General features: G+C 34.3%; 1 protein-coding gene across 1 annotated transcript in view; it reads right to left on the bottom strand.

Annotated features, from left to right (window-relative positions):
- Positions 1-4414: 4414 nt before the first annotated feature.
- IL1RAPL1 (interleukin 1 receptor accessory protein like 1) overlaps positions 4415-20740 on the bottom strand; it is a 1415748-nt gene continuing 1399422 nt past the window's right edge. Inside the window, exons 11-12 of the mRNA XM_047765736.1 lie at positions 6430-6600; positions 4415-6002 (exon numbers count right to left, since the gene is read on the bottom strand). Of these exons, the coding sequence (XP_047621692.1) occupies positions 5284-6002; positions 6430-6600 (890 nt within the window). The 3' untranslated portion in view covers positions 4415-5283. The remainder of the gene's footprint in view (positions 6003-6429; positions 6601-20740) is intronic.

Here is a 20740-nt window from a genome sequence, read left to right as displayed (position 1 = left end):
TTCTACTCACTTAGTAGTAGAGGGAATACCTGTGATGACAGAGTGATTGCCTTTGTTTGTTGTTTGTTTGTTATAAAGAGATTACTTTTCAGGCTGTGGACCCTGGGGGATGTATCAATGAAGGGAATGAGTGGTAGAAAAACAACAGTGCCTTACTTCACTTGAATGAACAATTCAGAAACACAAGTTTGTCACTGAACTCAGAGACTATTTAGAGGATCATTTATTAAAGGCAGAAGGATATTTTTCTTTTTATGTATCTTATGTGTGTATAATGGAGAGATGTTTTATATTCTGAGCCTGGAAGGAAGAAATGATACTTGATGGAAGATTAGAGCTAAATTCCTTCTTTTTAGTCTGGGCATTTTCTATGCATGTGACTGAAGTCTAATGATGACAAAATACATAAGATTAGGATTAGGATGAAGTCATCATCATCATCCTTCTCTTTATTCAAATTTAGTCAGGTTTTAACAGCTCCTTGTGACAGTATCTTAATTACTAACACAGCACAAACTTTCATCTTGCTGCCAAATATGAGTAAAAAGTGAAACTTTAAATTACCACCACCTCAGTTATTTTGAGTTTATTCTCAAAATTTTTCATATTACCCTAAATTTATATCATAAAACCTGAAACTAGCAAAAGCACAGTTGCAGCAAACCAAGCATATAACAAATTCTAAATCTTGGCATAAGAAAACTGGGTCCCTTAGGAAAAACATGTCAAATGGTTGTTTCTTCTACTCCTATACTAAATTAATTCTTCTTAGTTTTGTTGTAGGAAACAGGATTAAATCAAATCATAAAAAAAGTTCAATGAAATAAGGCATCATGCCAAATTGCATGATTTCACATTTCACCCCAACTATCTTTTGAGTAAATTAAAAAATGAGTAAACTCTCATAGTAATTAGTCAACTCTCATTTATTTGGGAATGAACTACTTGTCATCAAAGTTTTTCCTCTCTATAAACCAGGTCTCCCACAAAATTGGGTCGTGTTGGAAGAGGAATTGCTTCTGTTTGTTAAAAGAACAATAATCATCCTCTGAATGACGGCAAGGAATTGCAGCAATAACAGTGCCTGCAAGATATGTGGTTTATCTGAATGTCAGTTTCTGAGTATATGCTCTAAATCCAAACATCAATAGCTTCTTAGATGATACATATCTTTGAGATCCAGAAAACACAGTTTTGCACACATTCACGATTCTCTCTGGAACTTCAAGGGCTTGTATTTCCTTTAATCCTTTTCACAGACTCAAGGTGTCCTTGAACCCAAGTTTAAGGTCTTTTGTTAAGGATAATGCAAATTTGAGAGTTGTTACTTTCTTTGTTCAAAACAATAGGGTGGGAAGGGTAAGTGATAAGGCAAGGTACAGCTCAGCTTCCATTAACAAGCTGCTCCTTTGAGAGAACTCAGTTGCATCATCATTTCTTTGTAACAACCACATATATTGCTAAAATACCCCTTATTGAACAATAACAAAATGTGTCCTAGGTAGGATTGCTAACCCATTTAACAGTATTTCATCTCTTTTAATCAACTATGACAATAATGGGAATAATGTTCAAGCAAATTCATATCAGAAAGAGTAAGGGATTTTCTTCCTCTGTCTATGTATATTCTCTTATTTCCACTCGGTCATTTTACTTACACAATATCTATGGTCTCCTCTGAATTTCAATAAGCTTTCTTCTGGGACTAACGATATAAGCTTAAATTTAAAAAAGAAAAAAAATTAAGCATAAGATAAAAAATGCTTCTTAGAAAAAGGAGAACTAGGGTATCATTCGAGAATCAGAAAATAATTTACAAATGTATGACTTAATGTTTTCCTAGAAATAATGTTCTTAATTTACATAGGCGGGATATGTCAAAGTTAATGACTATTCTAGGATAAACAAAACTTACTTGGAGTTTAGGGTTGGCTCTCAGTTAATATTTGTTCTTGTTATAAAATGCTAAATAATAACGAAATAAAGAAGAAAGCAGTATCAAGGTATTTAGGTCAAGAGTGTTCAAATACATATACTGAGAAAGTAAGAAACACAAAATGGTTGACTGAATAACCAGAAGATTAACTATACAAATAGAGTAGGTTCAGGTCTCATTGTGTCTTGGATTTTTTTTATATAATTGATCTTAAATCAGCTGGATGCATGAGATACAAATTTTTCTCTGCCCATAGAAGACCTAAGGAATGGATTACAAATTAAATAATCAAAGATTTGAGCACCAATATAAAGAGTGGGACGCTCATAGGTAGCAAGTAGAAGTCACATTAAAGAACCAGGTGGCCTTACAATTCCATGACATGTCACTTGGAATCTAAGCAGCAAATGATGAAAAACAGGCAATACAAAACCTTGCACAGGTCCAAGTCCAGAAGCCCATTATTTCCCTCAGCTTGGCTAACATATTCACACTTTCAACTGTGTTTTTTACCACTAGAATATTCTTATCTCCCACAGCTCCCACTGGAAAAAAGAGAAGGATGAAACCTAAGCACTAGGGAAAATACATTTTTTTCTCTCTTTATTGTGAATTCTAACATAACTTTTGTTAAACATAGAGCATGTGAACACATGACAGTTTCCTTCATTTGTTCTCACATGGAGCTGATGGAGGAATACTTGGGAAGAATGTTTCTAAAGCCATAGATAGCCTCTTCTCCATTTTTTTCATTTTCTAAAAATATGACAAAACATTAGAGGAAAAAAAGTTTTTAAGTTGTGAGAATATCAAATATTACTCATCAATCCCTGAATCATGCTATTTATTCAAAGTGCTTAAATCTACACTAAAAATAGAACAAAAAATGTACTCCCAATGCAGCTAAATTAACACCTATGGATGCCTAAAATATGACTGTGGTCTGAATACTTCCTCTACATTTATTCAACACTTCCATCGTGCACTTAAAAAAAAAAAACAAAAACAAAACTAAAACAAAGATATAAACCAGGCCATTGCCATGATTACAGTTTTCTGAGCACTGGGGGAGTCTTGAATACAGTCCAATGAGGTTCACTGCCACCAGTCCCTGACAGGTGTCCATAGTACAAAGTTAAACAATGGCCTTCTTGGATTCTGAAAATAACCAATGTGCAAAGCTGACCTTAAAGTTTGTGTCCGTGTAGCTTCAGGTCTGGTTTGAGAAAATATGACAGAGGTCCAGGGAGAGCATGGGAATAAAGAATAGATTGTAGAGAAGGACCCAGAGTTGTGAGGGAAATAAGCATTTTTTTTCTTTTTTACCAAAGTCAATGCACATCCTAAAGCTCCTTTACCTTGTTACACAAATATGAAATGTTCATATTGTTACAAAATTCTTATAATCATCTCTCATACATTTGCAATTCAATTTTAACCTTCCCAATGAACTCTACTGAAGTTTATATTTTTGTGCGCATAGTCAACTTACATCTTAGTATTGTGACCAAAACTGTAGAATTGTTTTCTCACTATATGGTGGTAGGAATAAACCAAACATACAATAGTCACTACACAAGCCCACAGACAATGGCTGGAATGGAAGTTCCTACAATGAATCACTAGAGTAATGCGTAAGTTCTATTAGCAGTGTTTTCATCACATTGATTTTTTTAAAACTAAAAGCTACTTAGGTATTATTTCCCTTTAGCAATTCTGCCCTCTGCAAGTTCCTTTATGATTGATTTTGCATCATTTTCAACATGAATATGTATTAGCTGCTTATGTCATTGAATTCAAACATAAAGCTAAATGGTAGGGGATGAATTTCCTGGGAGCATCAGCTTACTGTTTCTGAAAGATAGAATTATACAATTAAAATAAAACTAATTCTTTATACAGTAAAATTAATTATTTTAAATACTTTCTCATCTAATTTAAAAACTATTTTGTGTAAATAATGTTTATTTTTAAAATACTGATTTCTGTGGTATTCATATGTTTGACCTCCTGAGTTCTTATATAAACACTTTGATATTATTAAGTGTTGCTTATGTTCACAAACTGAAACCAAACACTTGATTCTGAATATAGCATTGAAAATTAAATACACTGAATTAACATTTAAATACAAGGGGACTCCATAATAAGTTTCACACATTTGTTCTGACTCTTTAGAAAATAACATTTTCTATAATACAAGGTGACAAAACATATTCGATGACACATCCTGTCCTTCCCTTTGGTTTGGAAGCCTTCAATATAAATTTCATTTTGACTTGTGTTAATTCACCCTTTTGAGTTAACTTGCCTGGCATTTGCACATAATCTCATTTGCAGAAAATTATAGAGGGAAAAGAGGAAGTAGAATATTAAACAAAAACAGCCACAAACACATTCATGCCTTTCCGGGAAGTGATCAAATATAGGGCTTGATTTTTTTGTTGTTTTTTTCTTTTTTTTTTTTTTGTTTGTTTCTTTTGTTTTGTTGTGTGTGTTTATATATATATATATATATATATATTTATATAAGGGTACATCAACTCATTTAAAAAACAGAAACAGCACACTCTCCCCCATTTTCATGCCCTTGATCTTCTCTTCTTAGCACTCTGTAGTGGTCACTGTCAAGTGACTAGCACAATTTTGGGTCTGGAGTGTATTCTGACGAGCAGTGAAGTAAATGTTAAGACAGTTAGACCCACCCCCACCCTTTCTCAGAGTTTACACATCATGCCGCCATTAGAAGGGTAGAGGTGGGGAATGAGGCAGGACAAGGAAGAGATTCAGGGCTCTGATTGGCGGGGCCCTCCTATGAACAAGTGTTCTTCTCATCTTTTTTTTTTTTTCCCCAAATGGCAATGCTGGCATTCGTTGCACTGCTCTCTGAAGGCCCACATGGCCCTGCCGATCCTAGGCAGAACCCAAGAGAGGATCCGGTGCTCCTTGTCCCATCGGATAGATTTGTCCAAGCACCCCAAGGAAATGTTAAAAGCAAAAGAAAATCAAGGAAAGGAAATAAAAGCCCATTCTAAAACTAAACTAATGAAGCAAAAAAGGATTTTCTATCTATACATAAGTCTCTTTTTTAAAAAAATGTAAATTTACAAATTCCAATGACATATAAAACAAAGTCAAAAAATGTAATGGTAGGAGACATGATAAAACAGGAGGACACTGATGCTACAAAGAAATTGCAAAAAACATATGTACAAGACCCTGTTTTTCCTCGTGTTCTAGAGATTGTAATCCATGTTTTTAACAGCAGCAGTCGAGGATTTAGTTCCAGGCACTGGACTGCAGACTCCACTCAAACTCCCAGGGACAGAGTGTCCCTTGCTTTTCTGTCACCAAATCACACTGGATATACTGGTCTCCCTTGGCAATAGCGGCAGGATGGCACTGTTTGTGTGGGCCTCATCTGGATTCTGCTCCCTGCTCGATTTTGTCTGTGGCCGCTGCCCGTTGATGAGTGTCATAGGGATGTTACAATAGGTATGCTGATTTCCTATGGAGGTAAGAGGCAGGGTGCCGGTTGGAGGTACGTCGTACTCATAGCTTCGGTAGTAGTGTTTCTGACGCATTTGTGAATGGTACGTGTTGTGAAAGGTGGAACGGAGATCTGGATGGGCAGTGGCTAGAGCGGTTGAGGTGGCAGCAGCCATAGAAATGGCCGAGACAGTCTGCAGCTCCCCGAAAGGCCCCTGCTCACTAACATCTAAAGCCTGCTCGTGCGTAATGGGTTCTATCCTCTTAAAAGGCATTTCATATTGTAAACGTTTCCAGAATTTAGAGTTCAACTTGTTGCATTTTGGTCCATGCCACTTAATAACGGTCAGGAGCTTGATCGTGTGCTTCAGGGCCTCCACCTCCTGGTAGTTCATAATTCCTCGTAGTTCACTGCATTCAATTAGGATCACTTTAATCTCTCCAGTTACAAGCATGTTTCGAAGTCTGGTCTCCAGCTCAAAGATGCTCCAGCCCCTTCTGACTACATAATTTGGGGTCATGACAATAATCAGCCGCTTGCTTTGATCTACACACCTTGCTACATCTTCAATGTATGCTACAAAAGAGAAAAGGGTTTATCAGAACAAGGGAATTGAACATTTGGTCCAGAGCCACAGTAGATTCTCTTTTACACATTAAATGAGAATTGCTGGTTGTTGGGTAAACCCTTGAGAAGATGAAAATAGCCAACGATCACTTTGAATAGAGTATGGGTTTTGCTTCTCTCAATGTTAGAAATGTCTTCCCAGGTACAATCTCTCATTTGGTTCCTTTAAATGTCAAGACTCATGACATGAGATGCTTTATAGAATAATGGAAGTAGCTTCCTCAGGGGTATGGAAACTTATTTTTCATTTGAACATATAATGACATTTCTTTCTTGAGAAACTGACATATGCAGAAGTTAAAATTCTGTCTAAAAATGATGATTACACAGACAGACACAAGAATATGCACACTCTCAAATGAAGACATTAACTTACTTCCAGTTGGAATTAAATCTCTATCTGGTATAAACAACTTATATCCATAATGCTTTTCAAGCATATCAGGTAGGATTTCAAGAGCAAAGCGTTCTTCTTCCCCAGTCTCTTGATTCCACTGGTCAGGATCCACTTTAGTGTATGATAAGTATGCATCATAATCTTTATTATCTGTCAAGAACATTACAGAGTAAAGTTGAAGTTGCTTCTTTACAAAGAAAACAATAGGCTATGAGAACATTCACCTCATTTCACAAGTATCTCCAAATGTCTCACTTCTGGGAGGCCAAAGAAAGAAGTCTTCATTCATTTTCATTAAGAATTCAATAATGCCAAGTATTGTGGAACAAATTGGGGAGTATAAAGGAGTCACACTTTTTGTTGTTATTAAGACAGCAGGAGAAAAAATAATGAAAAGACCAGTGAAACGTTAACTTCCAGCATTTTTGCTGCACATATCATAAACAATTTTGACTGTTTATAAAAGCCACATATTTGGATAGTATGCTCTTATTCTATATAATTGTACATTCACCTAATCCTTCCTTTGGTGATTTTACCCTATTGAAAAAAGGAGAGAAAACTGAAACTGGCTTGACTGTGGAGGAATAGTTTTTAGATTGTGTATGCTGTGTTGATTTTCTGTTGGGGAAGAAAACAAAACCAAATTTGAAATAATTAATTTTTCATTGGGAGCTGGTTCTTAGATTTTAGGACTGAAATTGTTAATATGCTGAATTATTATAGAAAAACATTGCTTTTCTGATTTCCATTTATCTTGGATCTAAATTCCTGCCAAATTATTTTCATCATGTTAATGAGTTTGACTATAAAAATAAAAAATTACAATATAAATGAATGAAACTTAGTTCTAAAATATGATTTCTTTCTTCATTTTCCCCCCTTTTACATGAGAATGAGAAAAAGATGCAAGTTGAATTGAAACATTCTTAAATTTCAGAACAAAATAAATCTGCCATTTGGCATGGAAAATTAAAAACTTCTGGCATATAAAGAATCAAAGATAGAGGGGGCATTTCATGACTGGCTCTGGGTAGCTTTGGGATACTCCTTTTGATTTCAAGGACACTAAAGCTCACTTCTGAAGATTCATAGATGTGTATTCATTTTAGTAGTCTGATCATCTTGAGCCACCTAAAAGTCACTTTATAACTTGGGGAAAACTCATAAACTATTTACTTCACCTAAACTTAACACAGGCATATGAGAAGCTACCAACTCCATGATAATATCCCTGGGGTCAGGGTTGGGGGGAAACCTTTAGCTGTGGAAGCTTTTTCTAAAAGCAGTTTTCATGTTAAAAAAAAAAAGTAATCATCCCAATCATGTCATATTTTGGTATTTGGTATTTTCTTCATTCTTCAACCAGCATATAATTATACATATTATAAATAAAATCAATTTTTATAATATTAATAATTATGTTTGTTATAGCATGCCCACACACATATGCCAGCAGTCTACAGTGGTAAACATTTTACTAATGTAAACACTTCAGCTGATTAATAAATCATAGAAATAGCACTTGATAAAGCAATAATACTGATATTTAATTAAAATGTCCATTTATTAACTAATCACATGAGTATCTATGAGATAAAAATCTTCCTTTGCAATATGGGTCAGTAGCTTCCATCTAGTAGAAGATGTAGACAAGTCAATAGTCTATTTCCAGAGGATTATTGTGTTGCTAAGAGTAGTACAGGCATCACGGACCAAAGAGGTAGCTTTGTTTTTTTTTAAATGAAAGTTGATTTATGGTGTTGTGTCAACTTCTGCTGTATAGCATAGGAACCCAGTCATACATTAAAAAAATATATTTCAAGCCAGATTGCAAATTGTGGAATGATTTCATGCGTATTCATATACTATTTTCTTTCTAGGAGGTTGTTCTCTTCCAATTTTTTACACAGCACTATAAAGTACTGAAATTTGCCTAAATCTGGGATGTGTAATGACTATATCCTCATTCTTTGCCTTTTGTTTTCTGTAGGCTCAAAAGTATTTGAAAACTAGATCAATGTGAACACCAAAAAGAACAGAGTACTTATGACTCTGAAGAGATGTAAACAACTGGTCCACCAATATTAGTAAGTTCCAGCTGGATATTACCTTTGCTAACATGACACTGTTTCTGATTCCCCTGCCTTGTCCATGATATCCTTCTTGCAATCCATAAATGCTGTCATTTTTCAAGATGTTTTCTGTGGACTGTTTCATTTGTCTCTCAACATACTTTCCCTTAAAAATCTCCTTTCTTGTCATGACGTCAACAACCACTTATATGTAGATGTCCCCCTAATTCAGATGTACAAATCCTGTCTTCTTTCTTATGAATTTATAAATTGGACCCTTTAATTTGGATGTTCAGCACATACCTCACATTCAACATGTTCATGACACGTGTCCCATCTCAAGCTTTGTGCTTAACATTTTATTCCACTTAAATTTTAGTAATGTAACAATAATCTCATTTCCTTAGTTTCCAAACTCCAGATGCATGTTCCACTTACCACTTTTCTTTAGCAATAATCTCATAGCCATTCACAGGTAAAAATTCTTTGGATTCTATTTCCATTCTAGGTGCGACCCTACTCTCTTCCCAAGTGTTATAATTATATTTCATTTAATCTCCATTTCCTTATTCTTCTGGACCATTCCACATAGAATCACAAAATTTATTTTTTCAAATCTCACCATTGATTAAGTTTATGGTTGCTTGAAAAATATTTATGGCTACTCATTGTTAAAAAAACCAACAGCTAACTCTGCTGTTTGTTTCCTGTGAATTAGAGTCTGATATCATCATTGAATTGAAGGTGATTTTTTTTCACACGTATCATATTATTGTGCTAACATCTTAATCTTCTTTCTTTGACTGCAAGATCCTTAACTCAGATGTGTGACTAGAGTTTAGCAGATACTCAACATATCTGTTGATTAAATGAATAAATGGCCTCTCATTTTGACATCATATGAGTTACATCTTATAGCCAATGTAGAGATTTTCTCAAGACTTGGGCCATTTCCTAGGAGAGATGGCTTTGGTAATACACACTTTAAGCTGCCTGGGGCTCCTCAAGGAATCACTAGGTACTATAATTTTTCAAAAAAATTTTATTGGAGTGTAGTTGACTTACAAAGTTTTGTTAGTTTGAGATATACAGCAAAGTAAATCAGTTATATATATACACACAGCCATTCCTTTTCAGATTCTTTTCCCATATAGTTATTGCACAATATTGAGTAGATCTTGAACTGTATTTTCTCACTGTGACTCAATGAAAGACCTCAGAGTCCTTGCAGACTTCTCTGAAAAAGTGGTTTTTACACTTAAGCATGAAAGGCAACAATTTGCAGGGCTTGCTAAAATGCAGACTGCTAGGCTCCACCTCCAGAATTTTTAAACCAGAGGAGATAGAATAGGTCCTGAGAATTTGAATTTATGGCATACTCTCAGGTGTTGCTGTTGCTGTTCCAGCAACAACACTAGAGAAATTCTGCTCCAGGACAGGGTATAGGTACTCACAGGTCTCAAAGACATCAAAGAACTTAAGTGAGCTGCCAGGTAATTCATCAGAATACCGCAAAACCTGCACACTGCAGCCTCAGCTTCTTAATAAGAGGTCTTGATACAGGGCATGTACTCTAAATAAATTAGCTGAAAATCTACACTTTCAGCAGAAAAAGGGTAGATTCTTGCATATACTAATACATTTAGTAACCATGTTAAGCTTAAATGAACCTCAGGAGTAAATGGTATGGTCTCAGTCAATTTTCTATCTCTTTATGTCATCTGGATAAATTTATAACATTTAAGCTAATTATCTCCCAGACAAAAAAGGAGTTGATCACATGTAGGTTATTCTGGAAATAAATGTGACTGAAAAGCCCCTTGCAAGCATTTGCAGCAGCTTCCTCCCTCATATCAGTGGAACACTTGATTGATATCTAATTTTTCTTTTTCCCCAGAGTCTCTATCAGTACAGAATTTGGCTAGGCATTTAATTACCTATAGAAACAAACTCGTAGTTTGAAAATTATCAGACTGCAAATACTGTTCCAGATATTATGCTAAATTCAGCAATATTTTCTTTTCTTTTTTTTGGCCACACCTGCAGCATGTGGAAGTTCTTGGAACAGGGATCGAACTGGAGCCAAAGCAGTAACCTGAACCACAGCAGTGACAAGATTGAATCTTTAACTGCTAGGCCACAAGGGAACTCCCAGCAATGTTTTCTGATTCAAAATCATATGCATTCTAAGGTTTCTTCTTTTTTCTCAGTTAACAGCTGAATCTCAATCTTGGGAAGTATCTCTTAGATTTTTTTTTTATATCTATAAGAACATATATTGACTACTCATGTGTATAGGCTTCATGTGACTGGAGAAGATGAAAAATTGAGATTTTTTTTAATAATCATAGAAAAATAAAAATCATAGCAAAAACAAAATTATAAGATTTTTAAAGGATAGGGCTATGATTTTTAATTTTTTTTCCTTTTTCTTTTTCTTTTTTTGGCCACCCTGTGGCATATGAAGTTCTTGAACCAAGGATCAGATCCAAGCTGCAGTTGTGACCCACACCGCAGCTGCAACAATGCCAGATCCTTAACCCACTGTGCCATTCCAGGGATTGAACCTGTGTTCGGCACTCCAGAAACACTGCTGATCCCATTGCAGTGGGAACTCCAAGATTGTGATCTTTTACATTCAACTTAAGTTTATAAACATCTTAAAACTAGTTAGCCATAACAGGGTAGTATGATAATATATTTCTTAATCTGTATTCTCTAATTTTTATTTTCTGTAATTTAAACCCTCAAATATATTTCTATTGACTGCAAAGATGGAAAGAAATTGATGTACATACCCTTTGTAAAAAGCTTCATAAACTCTAACAGAGTCATTGGTTACTCTTTCTGTGATTTTTAAGAGATTCTGACTGTAATGTCCCACAAAACAAGAAAAACATGAATGAAATCATGAAGATGGCCAAATATGATATCTCTTGCCTGTATCCTCTTAGCCATAGTACAGACACAGTCCTGGTCACCCAAAGACCCATCCAATGTCCATGTGTAAGCCCTCCCAGGGACCTGGTAGGGGCCATACCCATCTCTATATGTGGTGATAGGTCCAGCAAGTGAAGACCCAATTGGAGATCTTGAAGTGGATACTTGTCCAAGTGCTGTTCTACTGAACAAGGTACTTGAGGCATTCCTCTCCACCTATAGACCAGGCAGGATCTATGCAAACCTTAGCTCCTGCTAACAAGCCTGCTAACCATGAACCTCACTGCAGACCTGGCAACAGCCTCAAAACTGGCTCCAGCACAGAATGATTATGATTCTGGAGATAATCCCATTGGCCTGGGGCACAGACAGGAGAAGAACTTCACCTGCTAAAATCAGTCTGTAAAGAGGAGAAGAGATTTTGGCTCCTTCATATGCATAGACACCAATGCACTTGTGGATACATGGGTCACAAAGAATAGAGCAAATATAACATAACCAAAGGAAACTGATAAAACATTAGTAACCAAGCCCTAAGAAATGATGATCTACAACTTGTCTGACAAAGAACTCATGTTAAAAAAAATCAATGAAATGCAAAAGAATACAGATAGACAGTTTAACAAAGTCAGGAAAGCAATGTATGAAAAAATAATAAGTTTAATAAAGAAATATGAAATTCCCATCGTGGCGCAGTGGTTAACAAATCTGACTAGGAACCATGAGGTTGTGGGTTCGATCCCTGCCCTTGCTCAGTGGGTTAATGATCCGGCGTTGCTGTGAGCTGTGGTGTAGGTTGCAGACGCAGCTCGGATCCCGCGTTGCTGCGGCTCTGGTGTAGGCTGGCAGCTACAGCTCTGATTAGACCCCTAGCCTGGGAACCTCCATATTCTGCAGGAGCAGCCCAAGAAATGGCAAAAAGACAAAAACAAAAACAAAAAAAACAAACAAAAAAACAAATAAAAAAATATAAAGAAATAGAACTCATAGAAAAGAGCCAAAGAGGAACCCTCAAACTAAAAAATACAATGACAGAACTACAAAATTTAATAGAAAGCTTAAACAGTAAAACTGATCACACATAAGAATGAATCAGAGACCCTGAAGACAGATCATTTGAAATTAGAGGAACGAAAAGAAAAATGAATATAAAAAGAGTGAAAAAAATTTAAATTAAAAAGAATGAAAAAAAAAACTATGTGAATTATGGGATATTATCAAGTGAACTAACGTTCACATTGTGGGAATTCCAGTAGAAGAGACAGAGAAAAGGTACAGAGCTTATTTAAAGAAACAATAGCTGAAAACTCTCCAAATCTTGGGAGAGAGATACAGACTTAAGTACAGGAAACTCAAAGGGCCTCAAGCAAGATCAAACCAAAGATTACTCTTAGACACATTATAATCAAATGTGAAAAGTCAAAGAGAGAATTTTGGCTATCAGTGAATTTCTCTATGGAAACCTTGCCAGTCAGGAGAGAATGGGTTGAAATATTCAAAGTGATGAAAGAAAAAAAAAATGCCAAGCAAAAATACTAGACTCAGAAAAACTGTCCTTCAAAATAAGGGAGAGCTAAAGACACTCTCAGACAAATAAAAGCTAAGGGAGTTCATCACCACTAGACCTGTCTTATAAGAAATGTTAAAGGAAGTTTTTCAAATTGAAATAATGATAGTAAATAATAACATGAAAACATACAAAAATCAATGGTAAAGTTACATATATTGTCAAATTAGGAATAGCATAATATTGTATTGGTGGTGTGTAAATAATGTTAAATTCTAGTATAAAAGTTTTTACAATATATAAAAAATAACTACAGTTACAATAATTATTATTGGACACACACTATACAAAGACGTAAAGTATGATAAAAATAGCAAAAATGTGGGGGGAAGCAAATAAAAATATAGAGATTTTATATGCAATTGTAGGTAAGTTTCTATCAACTTAAAATAGACTTATATCTGTAAGTTGCTTCATATAAGCCTCATGTTATCATAAAGGAAAAAAAACTATGGTATATACAAAAAAGATAAAGAGAAAGGAATTAAAGAACATGAATTAAATCACAAAGGAGGACAGCAAGAGAAGAAGAAGGGAAAAAAATGAATTAAAAGAAAACAATGAACAAAATGGCAATGTAAGTCCTTACACAGCAATAATTACTTTAAATGCAAATGGATTAAATTTTCTAATCAAAACACAAAAAGTGACTGAATACATATAAAAATAAGATCCAACAATATGTTACCTACAGGAGACTCACTTTAGCTTTAAAGACACACATAGGCTGAAAGTGAAAGGATGGAAAAAGATATTCCAAACAAATGGTAACTAAAAGAGAGAAGAATGACTATATTTATATCAGTAAAATAGATTTTTAGTGAAAATCAGTCACAAGAGAACAAAAAGGCCCCTATATTATGATAAAAGGGTCAGTTATTCAAGAGGATATGAAAACTGTAAATATATATGCATTCATATTGGAACACCTAAATATTCAATGCAATTAACCAAACTGAAGGGAGAAATAGACAGCAATACAGTAATAATAGTGGACTTTGACACCTCACTTTTATATTGAATAGATAATTAAGATAGGAAATTAATAAGGGAGATGTGAAGAACACTATAGACCAAATGTACTTAACAGACATTAATAGAATATCTTCCTAAGTAGCAAAATACACATTCTTTTCAATCATACAGTCTGAACAAATCATGTATCTGAACAGTCTTCAGGACAAATCGTATGTTGGGCCACAAAACAAGCCTTAATAAACTTAAAAAGATTGAAACTATATCAAGTATCTTTTTTGGCCACAATGGTATGAAATAAGAAATCAAAAAAGGAGGATATGGAAAAATTCACAAATACATGGCATTTAATATGCTCTTGATCAATTGATGGATTAAAGGACAAAGCAAAAAGGAAATGAGAAAGTATCCCAACTTGAAGAAAAATGGAAATACAAACACCAAAACTTATGGGATGTAGCAAAATCAATTCTTAGAGGAAAATGTGTAGTGATAAATGCCTATATTAAGAGAAAAGAAAGATCTCAACTAAACAGCCTAACTTTATACCTCAAGGAATTAGAAAAAGAATAGCCTAAGCCCAAAGTTAGCAGAAGGAAGAAAATAATAAAGATCTGAGTACAAGTAAATGAAACAGAGCCTAGAGAAATAGAAGAACAAAAGCACTGAAATGAAGAGTTGGCTTTTTGAAAAGATAAATTATACTGACAAAGCATTAACTAGACTAACCAAAGGGAGGGGGTGACTTAAATACAAATTATAAATGAAAAAGGAGATAATACACCTGGCACCAAAGAAATACAAAGGATGTATAAAGGCTACTATGAATAATCATACACCAACAAATTGGATAACCTAGAAGAAATGGATAAATTCCTAGAAATATGTGACTTCCCAAGACTGAATCATGAAGAAATAGAAAATTTGAACAGACTAATAACAACTAAGGAAATGAAGCAGTAATAAAAAACACAAGCCTAGGACTAGATGGTTTCATTGGTTAATTTACCAAATATTTAAAGAAGAATTAATGTAATCTTTCTTAAACTCTTCCAAAGCAATATTGAAGAGGAGGGAAAACTCCCAAACTCATTTTATGAGGTCAGCATCATCCTGATACCAAAGCCAGGTAAGGACACTACAAGAAAACTACATTCCAACATCCCTAATGAGTATAGATACAAAAATTCTCAGCAAAATACTAGCAAATCAAATTCAACTGTAGTTTAAACAGATAATACAATGTGATCAAGTGATATTTACCCCTGGGATGCAAGGATGGATCAACATATGCAAATAAATAAATGTGGAATACCACATTAACAGAAAGAGGAACACAAATTATATGATTCTGTAAATAAATTTAAAAAAAGGATTTGAAAAAAATTTTTTCATTTCATTGTAAAAGCTCTCAACAAATTGTGTAAAGAAAATACCTCAACACAGTAAAGGCCATATATGACAAAACTATAGTTAATATCATACTTGATGGTGAAGAGCTGAAAGCTTTTTTTTCCTAAGATCAGAAATAAGATGAAGGTGCCCCCTATCACCACTCCTATTCAACATAGTACTTACTAGAAGTCTTAGCTAGAGCAATAAGGCAGGAAAAGGAAATAAGAAGCAGTCAATAGAAAAGGAAGAAGAAAATTTTCTCTGTTTGCAAAATATACGCTCCTATATAGAGAAAGACCTAAAGACTCCACCGAAAAACTGTTAGAACAATTCAACAAACTCAGTAAATCTGCAGGATACAAAATCTACATACAAAATTAAGCTTCATTTCTACATACTACCAACAAATTCTCTGAAAAAAAAAACAGGGAAAAATGATATCATTTGTAAGAGCATCAAAAATAACAAAATACAGAGGAATAAATTCAGCAAAAGAGATGAAAGATGTGTACATTGAAAACTATAAGATACAGATGAAGAAATTGAAGAAAACACAAATGGAAAGATATCCCATGTTCATGACTCAGAATAATTAATATTGCTATAATGTTCATACTATACAAAGCTATGTATAGATTCAACACAAGCCCTATCAAAATTCTAATGGCAAATTTAACAGAAGTATTAAAAAATTTTAAATTCATATGGAATTTAAAAAGACCCTGAATAGCCAAAGCAATACTGAGGGGGAAGAGCCCAGCTGGAGGCATCATACTTTCTGGTTACAAAGTTATAGTAATCAAAACAGTATGGTACTGGCATTTAAAAAAAAAAAAACAGACACAGACCCATGGAACAAAATTAACAGCTCTGAAATAGACTCACACATATATAGTCAGCTAATATTTGACAAGGGAGCCAAGAATACTCAATTTGGAAAGGATAATCTTTTTAATAAATGGTGTTAGGAAAACTGGATATCCACATGCTAAAGAATGAGGTTGGATCCTTATATTACTCACAAATTTTAATTTGAAATGGATTAAAGACTTAAGAGTAAGACTTGAAACTGTAAAACTCCTGGAAGAAAACATGGGGAAAAAGCCCCTTAACATTACTCTTGGCAACAATTATTTGGATATTATACAAAAAGCATGAGCAACAAAAAATAAACAAGTGGTGGAGTCCCTGTCATGGCGCAGTGGAAACAAATCCAACTAGGAACCATGAGGTTGCAGGTTTGATCCCTGGCCTTGCTCAGTGGGTTAAGGATCCAGTGTTGCCGTGGGCTCTGGTGTAGTTCGCAGATGCGGCTTGGATCTGGTGTTGCTGTGGCTGTGGCGTAGGCTGGCAGCTACAGCTCCGATTAGACGCCTAGCCTGGGATCTTCCATATGCCTAGGGTGAGGCCCTATAAAGACAAAAAGACAGATAAAAAAATAAAGTGGGACTATCAAACTAAAAAGTTTTTGCACATCAAAATAAATGATTGATAAATAAAAGGCAACCTACAGAATGGGAGAAAATATTTGCACACCATATATTAGATAAGAGGATGGTTAATGTCTAAAATATATAAGGAACTCATATGACTCAATAGAAAAAATGGCAAAAAGACTCAATCCTATTAAAAATGGGTAGAGGACCTGAATAGATATTAGGACATATAGCGGCCAAAAGGTGTAAGAAAAGATGCTTAACATCACTAATCATCAAGAAATGCAAATCAAAAAAACAAGGTACTACTGTTCAGAACAGGGAACTGTATTCAATATCCTGTGATAAACCATAGGATATTGAAAAAAAAAGCGAAAAAGGATATATATGTATAACGAGTCATTTTTCTGTACAGCAGAAATTAACACAACATTGTAAATCAACCATATGTTAATAAAATTTTAAAAAAGTAATGCAAATCAAAGCCACAGTGATATCTCACCTCACACTTGTTAGCATGGTTATTATCAAAAAGACGAGATAACAAATGTTGGCAAGGATGTGGAGAAAAGGGAACGCTTGTGCACTGTTGATGGGAATGTAAATTGGTGCAGCCACTATGTAAAATGTAAAAAAGTATGGAGATTCCATAAAAATTCAAAATAGAAGTACCATATGATCCAGAAATCCCACTTCTGGGTATATATCTGAAGGAAACGAAAGCACTAGCTCAAAGAAATATCTGTACCCCAATGTTCATTGCACCACTGTTCACAATAGCCAAGACATGGAAACAATCTATGTGTCCATCAACGGATGAATGGATAAAGAAAAAAAATATATATATTTATACTACATACATACAATAGAATATTATTCAGTGATAAAAATGAAGGAAACCTTGTGTTTTATGATAATTTCCATTGACCTTGAGGGCATTATGCTTAAATGAAACAAATCAGACAGTGCAAAAGAAATACTATATGATCTCACTTTTAATGTGTAATGAAAGCATTGAATTCCTAGAAACAGAGTAGAATGCTAGTTGTCAGAGGCTAAGTGGTGGGGAAAAGGGAAAGATATTGGCCTAGCCAATAGATAAATAATTGCTAGGCATACATATACAGTTTGGTGAATATGGTTAACAATACTGTATTAATATACTTGAAAGTTGCAGACAGATCTTAAATGTCCCCACTACAAAAGGAAATTAATTATGTTAGGTGACAGATATGCTAAGTAACATTACAGAGGTAATCATTTCACAATATATATGTGTATCAAATCATCACATTGTACACCTTAAATGTACACAATGTTATATGTCCATTATATTTCAATAAAGCTGGGGAGGGGAAAAAAAAAAAACAAATAAAACCTACAAAACCCAATCAATTAAAAAGTTGCTTGGTTACTCGAAGTCAAATAACTAGTCCAGTAGAACTATCTTCAATTTACTGAATAAACTACTACATTTGAGGGGAAAAAAAGTTTGGACTCTGGAGAGTTAAGAAATAATAAAATTAAATACAAATTTAAAATATTATTAAGTTGGCACAACACTGTAAATCAACTATACTTTAATAAATTTTTAAAATAAAGTATTAAGAAATCTTGATGAGACAAGGAAAATAGAGAACCCTACATCAGGAACAAAAAGGTGGTTTAGAAAAATGATAAATAAATATTGTTCTCTTTGACATATGAGAGGGTATTAGTCAATTCCCTTCAGAAGGATCGATAAGTGAAAGGTTCCGTAGACTTTTTAGAACAATAGAACTTTTAAGAAAATGTAGACTGAAGATTTCCTTATCAAGATGAAGGTGGTAGCTATACTGGATGTGGGCTAGGGAAGAGATTTACTGACAGCAGGAATGGCTTGAGATTGACATTCAGGTCTTTGGGAGTTTTTAACTTTTAAACACCTATTGAATAGTCGTCAGATGTTATTGGCAGCTGGCCATTTCTTTTTTTTTATTATTCTCAAATATTTATAAGTCATATATGCAAAATTGACTAGTGACAGATGCCATTATTTAGCAAATGGATTATCAAAATAAGACTGGGGTAGGGCTTAATGATGAATTGTGTATTGCATTTTAAAAGCAATTTTCTATTTTGCATGTAGCATATTAGCACACAATTATGTGATCATTAAAAACTAGTAGTGATATAATTTGAATGTTTTTTTTAAGTCATTTCTTTCCTATATTTCAGATTTGCTTTCATATGCTTTCTTACACTTCCAACATATAATTTTTCAATTAAAAACTTGGTAGAAATAGATGATAGATATTTGAATAAAAAATATTAAGCACATTAATATTTTGATTTCATGATTATTGAATATCTTTGTTTTAGTAAATTCTACCTTTCATGTCAATTCAACCATGGAAACATCTGGTAATTATATTCTAAATAAAGTGGCTTGAATTTTACACTTTGAAATTGTTCTAGTTTACATGTTTTACCTTACTGGACTACTAAAGTCTATAGGCCTCAAATACTGAACTCTGTCACTAAATAAAATATATATAGTATGATATAGTGAAGAAAAAAACCAGAAACCTAGCTTAAATCCTAACTGCCATTAATTTTTATTTTACTCATTTGAGATTTTGTTGCCTGATCTATAAAATAGCAGCTCCCTATAGATGATGTCTAAGATCGAGAGTTTTTAAAAAAATTAAATCATTTCTTTCCTGTATTTTAGATTTGTTTTCATATGCTTTCTTACATTTCCAATATATAATTTGGAATATAATTACCGCTGTATAGCAAAAGCTTGGCCCAAAGGAAGCATTCAGTAGATATTAATTTCCTTCCCTTGTAATCCTTAAGAGAACAGCGGGCAGAGGATAAATGGTACAAGTTTTAATTAAGAGGGTAAGAGTTAGCAGAGTGGCATAGGGAGCACAGGATTTGGGGTCAGAAGGTTTGATTTCTATGACTTAAAAGCTTATGATATTGGGCAAGGTGCACACCAAAATTAACTATAGTTTTCTCCTTCTAGAACTCAAAAAAGCATTCTACCCTGTTCATGTTGAGGCAAATGATCTAATCAGTTCCAGCAAAAAATACTCCCAAACAAACAAACCAAAAACCCTAAAGTGTTTCTAAATGATTTTATAGAAGTACTGTGTTTCACTGATAGACATGAGGACAATAACTCCTGAGACTATTAATAATCGGTAACCTTGTAATTGAAGGAGAAAGAAAAATAAATTCTATGATCTAAGATTGCATAGACACCAATTTATTTCATATCCCTGAAATGGAACAGCTCTTCATATTTTCCAGGATCATTGGGTGGAGATTATTAAAGATTTCTCTAACTCATTTTTTTTTTTAGGGCTGCACCTGCGGCATATGGAAGTTCCCAGGATAGGGATCGAATTGGAGGTGCAGCTGCGGGCCTGCACCACAGCCACAGCAATGCTAGATTTAATCCATGTCTGTGACCTACCCTGCAGCTCTTGGCAATGCCGAATCCTTAACCTACTGAACAGGGCCAGGGCTCAGACCTGCATTCTCATGGATACTAGTCGGGTTTGTTACCGCTGAGCCACAATGGGACCTCCATCTAACTCATTTTATCCAATACCTGTAATAGCTCCCAAAGTTGAACTAGGAGTGATCTCTTTCTTCATCTTTAAAATAGGAATCATATTAGTGATTACAGTGTTCTTATAAGCTTGTGCATCATCATTATGAATAAGCCTGTGTGTCATACCCTATATTCAGAGGATAAAAAACAAAAACAAAACAGTTTGCATTCTGAGAAAAACAAACATAAAGTAGATTCACCCAGTCTAGCACTAGATCCACCCCACAAAATGGAGTCTTAAGACTGTTTCCATAAACTGCTACCTACTCTACCAACATCTACCAATAAAATCTTC

The sequence above is a fragment of the Phacochoerus africanus genome, chromosome X (assembly GCF_016906955.1).
Source record: "Phacochoerus africanus isolate WHEZ1 chromosome X, ROS_Pafr_v1, whole genome shotgun sequence".
NCBI classification, from domain to species: Eukaryota; Metazoa; Chordata; class Mammalia; order Artiodactyla; family Suidae; genus Phacochoerus; species Phacochoerus africanus.
Note: the sequence above shows the minus strand (reverse complement) of the source record. Positions and strands in the feature narration are given on the sequence as shown.